We start from the raw sequence: 7,802 nt of genomic DNA, 5'->3' as shown, positions 1-7,802 counted from the left end.
AACTTAAAAAAAAAGAAAAAGAATTCAAGGAATTTTTACTTCTGTCTACAAAATCCAACGTTATAGTGGCCACGAATATTGGATTTTGTGCATCACTGCACATACCACCTGAAAAAACAGAATGCCTTCCACAAGCTTTTATCTTCCAGTGTCCAAAGACCATTTAAAATGAATGTGCATAGGGGCACCTGGTTAAGTGTCGGACTTCGGCTCAGGTCATGATCTCACGGTTCGTGAGTTCAAGCCCCACTTCAGGTTCCACATCGACAGTGTGGAGCCTGCTTGGGATTTGCTCTCTCTATGCCCCTCCCGTGCTCATGCGCTCTCTCTCTCAAAATAAATAAACTTTATCAAAAATTTTTTTTAAATATTTATTTTTGAGAGACAGAATGTGAGCAGCGAAGGGACAGAGAGAGAGAAAGGGAGAGGGAGACACAGAATCTGAAGCAGGCTCCAGACTCTGAGCTGTCAACACAGAGCCTGACACTGGGCTTGAACCCACGAACCAAAAGATCATGACCTGAGTAGAAGTTGGACGCTTAACCAACCTGAGCCACCCAAAGCCCCTCAAAATAAACAAACTTAAAAAAAAAGTTTCCTATGTGCTCTAGAAAACCCAATACATGTTGTATGAATTAGATTTTTATTCATAGTATCTGGTCTATGATTACAATGTCACATTTTGCTGGACGGCACAGATTTTTTACCATTGAGATGTTTATGGAAGAAAGTTTGAATTTCCTGCCAGGCATCTACCTGTGCCCTTGACTGTGCCTTTGGCTCACCTCCATGGAGTACTGCTTGGCCTAACACTGTATGCACAGAAGCTCTACAAGGAGGAAAATAAGGTGGTTCAATACAGTGACCAGTTCCTGGGTAGTAGATTATCTGGGGTCTGTCTTTCCCATGGGCTTGTAACCGTTCAGAGGCTATACGAGCATAGAATTCACTCTTCCAGCTATGATCATCCAAGCCAACAAGAAACAGAAAACGCCCCTGGGCTCTTTCCAATGGAATAATACTTTGATAGTTGAGTTCCTCCAGTGGATTATCCCAAACATCCAAAAAAATTAAAACCCCTGACTCAGTAACTACAATTTTCCCTGAGTCACTGCCAAGACTGGGAATAAACATATCCTTGTAATGCAGAGGAGATATTGTGTTGGCCACACAGGAATTAATAAGTACAGTGGCTGTGATGCCCTTCAAGAAAGAGGCCATTGAGAGACACAGGTCACCTCCTTTGGAGAAGCCAAGAAGCCCAACACCAGGGCCTTTCACCTGAAAAAGAGAGAACAAGCCTAGAATTTGTAAATGGAGGACATAAACAGTGATTTTATATTCTCTAGCTAGCTTTCTTAAATGTCATTTGCTTTCTTTTTTTTATGCAACAATCCACAAAGCTCAAGTGTGTTTTCTAATAAGCAAATCAATTGACTTCCTAGTACACAGGCCTTCCACTAATATTTGTGGCAACTGGGTCAAGAGTAGACACAGAGACCCATGTACCCCATACTTAAACATGTAAAAGCTATTAAACAAACAATTAAAATATATTATTTTCTTGGGGAGCCTGGGTGGCTCAGTCGGTTGAGCGTCCAATTTTAGCTCAGGTCATGATCTCACGGTCCGTGAGTTTGAACCCCGCAACGGGTCTATGCTGACAGCTCAGAGCCTGGAGCCTGCTTGGGATTCTGTGTCTCCCTCTCTCTCTGCCCCTCCCCCACTCATGCGTGCCCCCCCCCGCCTCAAAAATAAATAAACATTAAAAAAATTTTTTTAAATAAAAAAAATATATTATTTTCTCCCACCTTGATAAATATACCTTCATAACAGTTTATAATGTCAGGCTCAAATCTGAAATCTTGGAACTCCTTGAAGTTCTGTACTGGAATGTGGCATGGGGGAGAGCTAGCCCCAGTCCTTGGTCCCTGGCCCCCATTCCTTCTCTTCCCATCCCTGGCTCCATCATGTGCCTTGAGGCGCCTCTCACACATGTATATGGACACCCCAGTCCCCATATTTAAGGCCTAGGCGTATTCACATTGACAGACCCTGAGAAAAGACATAGGGCCTGGAAGCAGGATCAGTGCTATTTGGCAAAGAATTCTGGTATTCCAGATCACAAGGGTATGGGGTGTGTGTGTGTGTGTGTGTGTGTGTGTGTGTGTGTATGTAAGGCACATGGGCTCCAGGTGGATACATTCCCTGGGTCCCTTGGACTCCTCACCCTGTGGGCAGGGAGTGTGGCCACCTAAGGCTTCTGTCCAGGACAGAAGCCCCTCTTGCCCAGGTCTAAGGGCAGAACTGATAGGATATATTGGTTTCTTCTTTTTCCCCTGGGGCCTTATCTCCCCTAATAAACCAATAATCACAGTTCAAGGCCATTGAGGTTCTAGCAGCTCTGCTAACAGACCAGTCCCTGAATTCTGACAGATTTAGATCACCCTTGTAGAACATTTTTTAACATTTATTACTTAACATTAGAATATTTGGGTTTCTTTAAATCTAGATAGTTGCAGAGCATGTATTCCACTTTTAATCACACTAAAATGTTTTGATTATTTTTTACAGTCTTAGATAAGAACTTTTTCTATAAAAACATAATAGCATTATCACATTTAACAAAATTAATGATTCCTTAATAGCATCCAGCACAGTCCCTATTCAAATGTCACCGACTGTCCTAAAAATGTCTCTTAAGAGTCAAACTTTTTCCTCTTTTTTTTAAATTTTTTTTAATGTTTATTTATTTTTGAGGGAAAGAGAGAGACAGAGTGTGAGCGGGCAAGGGGCAGAGAGAGAGAGGGAGACACAGAATCTGAAGCAGGCTCCAGGCTCTGAGTTGTCAGCACAGAGCCTGACGCAGGGCTCAAACTCACGAACTGTGAGATCATGACCTGAGCCGAAGTTGGACGCTCAACCGACTGAGCCACACAGGTGCCCCTACATTAATCTTTCTTTTAAATTAAATTAAATTAAATTAAATTAAATTATTATTTTATTTGAGAGCAAGAGAGAGAGAGAGAGCATGAACAGGGGACGGAGGCAAAAGGAGAGAAAGAGGGAGAACCCCAAGCATGCTCCATGCTCAGTGCAGAGCCCGACATGGGGCTTGATCTCATAACCCTGGGATCATGACCTGAGCTGAAATCAAGAGTTGGACACTCAACTGACTAAGCCACCCAGGTACCCCTACATTAATCTTATAAATGAGAAAAACTGAATCCCAGAGAAAGCAGTTGCCTTATTCAGCATTATAAGGCCACTTGGGGGTAGATGGAGAAGCAGAATTTAAGGTTAGTAATGTCTTAGTACAACTCTTTGAATTATGGTCAAGAATTAAAGGAAAACAGGGGCACCTGGGTGGCTCAGTTGGTTAAGCGTCCAACTTCAGCTCAGGTCATGATCTCACAGTTCATGAGTTCAAGCCCCACGTCGGGCTCTGTGCTGACAGCTCAGAGCCTGGGGCCTGCTTCGGATTCTGTGTCTCCCTCTCTCTCTGACCCTCCCCTGCTCATGCTCTGTCTCTCTCTGTCTCAAAAATAAATGAAACATTTAAAAAAATTTAAAAAACAGACAGGAAAATAAACAGTTATTTCCTTATTAAAGGAAAATAAACAGTTAAGTCTTAGGGATTGGAGAGAGATGGGTGGAAGTGAAATAATAATCCTAATAACTTTGGAAGGAACTTTTGTGTCTCATGACATATTTCTAGCCCCCAGTGTCCTGGTAGGGCTTTGAGATTCAGTCCTGTGTTGGCTCTACCCTCTCTCCCCTGCATTCAAGCAAACACCAGAACTCACCTTTGGATGCTGCAGCATGAAGTCTATAGCTTCTTCAAAGTACTCCAGGTGCACATCATCCAAATATTCAGGGAGGTCTTCAAATTTGAAATAAGCCAAAGCAAGCACAGCAAAACCATGTCCAGCCAGGAGGCTGGCCCTGTATTCACAAAGGCCACCGCCACTCCCAAACAGATCGATGATCCCAGGGAAGGGTCCTGCACCTGGAAAACACCACAGATCATAAGGAGCTTTAGACTCTCCAGAGACATTCTGGAGTTTCAGATTTTGGCAGTCAGTGAAGACAAGTTTCTCAAGCAAGGAAGGCTGGGAGTGGAGGAGCAAGTGGAAAAAAGGACCCTTTTTAAAATGTTGCCTTTTTTTTTTTTTTTCCTTTTTAGTAACCTTCAAGGAGAAGGAAGGGGGGAACAAAATGCTTTATTTTCTCCAGAATTTTTCACCTAATTTTCAAAAATGAAATATATATTTCAAATTACAAGTAGCATATGATGAGATGTACATTTTCCACAAAATCTTCCTCAAAAAAAAAAAATCTACTTGAGAATGCTTGAAGAACTGTACAATGCTCTACATATATAAGGGGTATTGATATACTCCCCAGCTCCTTGCATTCTCTGCTCCAACCTTAAAGAACACTATCCCTAAATATGCTCTGTTCTCTTTGGCCCCTGAAAATGGTATATGCTAGTCTTCACTCTCCACTTTTTATCACCTGGTTGACCTTCAGCTTTCAAATCAAAGTTTAGATCTCCCTTCCCAGAAGACTTCCCAGATCTCCCCCAAGGCTGAGTTGAGTCAGATACCCTTTTATGTCTCCATCAGCACCCTGGGCCTGTATTTCCCTTATCACAGCACTTATCAAGCTTACAGATGCAAGTATAGTTACCTGGGTCCTTTATTAGGCTGTAAGTACAGTGAGGACCACGTCTGACTTCGCTAGCTATCGCATCCCACTACGTAGCATAGTCATTGGCTTAATACATATTTGTTAAATGACTGAACCCTTCTACGTTATTTACAAAAGTCTTTGAGACAGAAAACAAATTTTAAATGGGCCACAAAGTAGACATTGAAATAGTTAACACAAGATTGACTTGACTGAAATATCAGGTGCCAATATGGATGGTAAAAGGTTTTTGTTTGTTTGGTTGGTTTGTTTTTGGGTGGGTGGGGGGATTCTTACTGATTCAGTCAGTATGATTTATTGAGTTCCTACTATATCCCTGGGCAAGCCTCTAGGAATCTGGACATACAGAGATGTATAAGATCCAATTCCAACCACAGGATTTCAGTTGACTGTGCAGCCACTGGCTAAGGTTGTGAATTGCTGATGAGCTGTAAGAATAAAGCAGAGCCTCCTGTTTTGGAGAATGACAGAATTCAGTTTAGGGATTCTCTGAGATATGGCAACTCCAGCATTTCTATACAGGAGGGGTTTCAGTCTGGAATTTGGTTGTAAGAGGTGGGGTAGGGGGTCTTGTTTCTGGGCCCCTTTAACCTAGTAAGCACCTTGTTTTTACTTAGCACTACAGACATTTTGAGTAAGATATTTCTTTGTTGTGTGGACTGTCCTGTGCATTCTGCATGTTTGGCAGCATCTCTGGCCTCTACCCACTGGATGCCAATAATATCCTCCCCCACCTTTTGGTTGTGACAACAAAAATGTCTCCAGGAGTAGGGGTTAATCAACCCAGATTGAGAATCACCGACAGACTGTTTATGATGGGGGAAGAGGACAATCAGTTTGTTTTTTTTAGGATTACGGGGAAAGTTCGACGTGAGAAGAGGCAAAGATCACTCTTGCACAGCAGCATAACTCATTACCTAACACTGGTATTTGAAATACAGCTGCGTGGCTGGCACTTAAAAGAAATGCACTTCGTGAGTATGTTGAATGCACTTTTTAGCATACAGCTCAGTGGCATTCGTCCAACATAAAGGTTATTTGTGTGGAAGGGTGGTAGGTGCCCGGGGTGACGAGGTCTGCCCTGCCTAATCCCCGCGCTGCTCCCACCTGCCCTGTGACCCTGGCCCGGCCATGCCCGCCAGCCACCGAGCAGCCTGTTTTCCCATCTGAGAAATGGGCATGGATAAGATCGCTCATCGCCCTGGGCAGTGGAGAGCTCCAAAGACAGAAACCACTTTTTAACAGACGGGAAGTGGCATGAAATTTAAAGAGGAAAAACTTCCATCCAGAATGTATGACAAGCTCTGGAGTTCGGCGGTAAGTTTAGGAAATGTGGGTCTCAGTTACCAATTCTTTAGAACAGCCTGGGACGCAAGGCACTCACCAGGCGGCAGGAAGAGCGTGCCGCGCACCCGGCCCGCGCGCACCGGCACCCGCCGCATCCCCGGCCGCAGGAAGTCGCGCTCCAGCACCGCCCGGCCCAGGAGCCGCCCGGCGTCGGGCTCGTGGCCCTCGAGCACCTCCAGCTCCACCGCGAAGGGCGTCTGCACGTCCCGCTTCACCAGCCGCACCAAGGGCTTCTCGGGCTCCAGGGCCCAGAGCAGCCCCATGGGCTCGAGCCCCGTGAAGCTGCCGCCCAGCGCGGGCGCGCGCGCCAGGTCCAGGAGGCCGCCGGCGTCCGCTTGGTACCGCGCGTGGGCCCGGAAGAGCGCGCCCTTCTCGTCGCGCAGGGACGTGCGCAGCGTGACAGGCTGTCCCGGGGAGAGGCCACGCACGGTGATGCGCACGGGCTCGTCCCACGCGCAGCGGCCCGCGGGCTCCAGCGTCACCGTAGCCGCCATCCTGATTATTGCGGAACAGCGAGGCCGTCTCCCCAGAGTCACGTGTCCGGCCGGGAGTCCCTCCACCCCCCGGGGAAGCAATTGCAATTGGAGACTTTGCGATATTCAGATTGGACGCTTGGACACGCTAAGCCGCTGTATGAAGTCAGCTAGAGTTTGTGAAAATCCACTAGTGTCTAATTGGAAGGAAGTATCTGCCAAAATAAGAGTTCATTATTATGCAATCCAGCGCAGTGAGTGTGGAAATAGACGTACCAAGACCGCTGAGATTGGGAAAGATACTAGTAGTTCGGAGAACCTGGAGTTTTATAAAGCATCCCAGGCGATTATAATTCAGATGATCAGTGGAGAAACAGTCCTAATCCTTCCATTGCCTCTCAGTCCTTTACCAAGTCTTTTTCTAGAGTTAAGAGTACCTAGGGTGGCTTCCAGAGCAGGTAGATGTTTCTGGGATGAGATCTACCTGGGTTCCGGTCTGATCCTGCTCCTTAAGAGCCTGGTGATCTTTAGCAAGATATGTAATGAAGCCCCTGAATCCAGTCTCCTTATCTGTAAAAGGTTTATTGTGATAATTACACGGGCTAACGTGTAAAAGCACCGCACTAATCCACCTATAGTGGGTGCTCAGTAAGAGTTTTGCTCTTCATTCGCAAATCTCGACACTGGCAGTGTGAGGGTTGAGCTGTGTCTGAGTTCTGGCGGGAATCAAGTGGCACATTCCAAATGCGTAGTCTGTGGAGAGTTTCATAAAGGGACTATTCCCAAAGGCATTGGCAAGGTTAAAAAACAAACAAGGTTGGCGGCAGACCCTTGGGCCTGAAGTCTCAAGCGAGAGGGCTGCCTGGCAGGAGTTGTAGCTATGGTGGTGGGAGGCAGGCAGTCCACTGTGAGATAGTAGGAGTGGAGAGAATAAACACCTTGACCTCACTCTCCTCTTGCCCTTCATATTCCTGAGTGTGTTTCTTTAGCTGAACCCAGCCAATCAGCTCAGCCTACTAGGTTACACAACAGGGTGGATGGAGCATACAGAAGATGCCCAGTGAAGGCAAGCTCAATAAATATTTATAAGCTGAATAAAAAGAAGCCAGAGTAGGTCCCAGATCTCAGAGTTCGGTGAGCTTTGACTACTCTATCTCCCGAGTAACTGCTGCAGGGTTTTTTAAACACCTGTTGCTTAAAGAGTTACAGGCTGTGCACAATCTAGGGACACTCAGCTTACAAAGACTTCGTGGGCTGTCACAGCCGCCA

General features: G+C 45.7%; 1 protein-coding gene across 1 annotated transcript; it reads right to left on the bottom strand.

Moving 5' to 3' along the window:
- Positions 1-624: 624 nt before the first annotated feature.
- Positions 625-6,586, bottom strand: LOC125169078 (acyl-coenzyme A thioesterase 6-like). The gene is made up of 3 exons (XM_047864707.1): positions 6,098-6,586; positions 3,807-4,009; positions 625-1,281 (listed from the first exon to the last, which is right to left on the bottom strand). The coding sequence occupies exons 1-3, from the start codon at positions 6,552-6,554 to the stop codon at positions 676-678; spliced, it is 1,266 nt and encodes a 421-aa protein (XP_047720663.1). The 5' UTR covers positions 6,555-6,586; the 3' UTR covers positions 625-675.
- Between the last annotated feature and the right edge of the window lie 1,216 nt (positions 6,587-7,802).

The sequence above is a fragment of the Prionailurus viverrinus genome, chromosome B3 (genome assembly GCF_022837055.1).
Source record: "Prionailurus viverrinus isolate Anna chromosome B3, UM_Priviv_1.0, whole genome shotgun sequence".
Classification (NCBI taxonomy): Eukaryota; Metazoa; Chordata; class Mammalia; order Carnivora; family Felidae; genus Prionailurus; species Prionailurus viverrinus.
The sequence above is the reverse complement of the archived record's forward strand: the minus strand, read 5'-3'. Positions and strand labels throughout refer to the sequence as shown.

Coding starts and splice junctions, on each gene's coding strand:
- LOC125169078 (XM_047864707.1), bottom strand. CDS start 6,554: ATGGCGGCTACGGTGACGCTGGAGCCCGCGGGCCGCTGCGCGTGGGAC. Junction 4,010..6,097: donor CACGCTCTTCCTGCCGCCTG/GTGAGTGCCTTG, acceptor GGTGTTTTCCAG/GTGCAGGACCCTTCCCTGGG. Junction 1,282..3,806: donor TCATGCTGCAGCATCCAAAG/GTGAGTTCTGGT, acceptor TCTCTTTTTCAG/GTGAAAGGCCCTGGTGTTGG.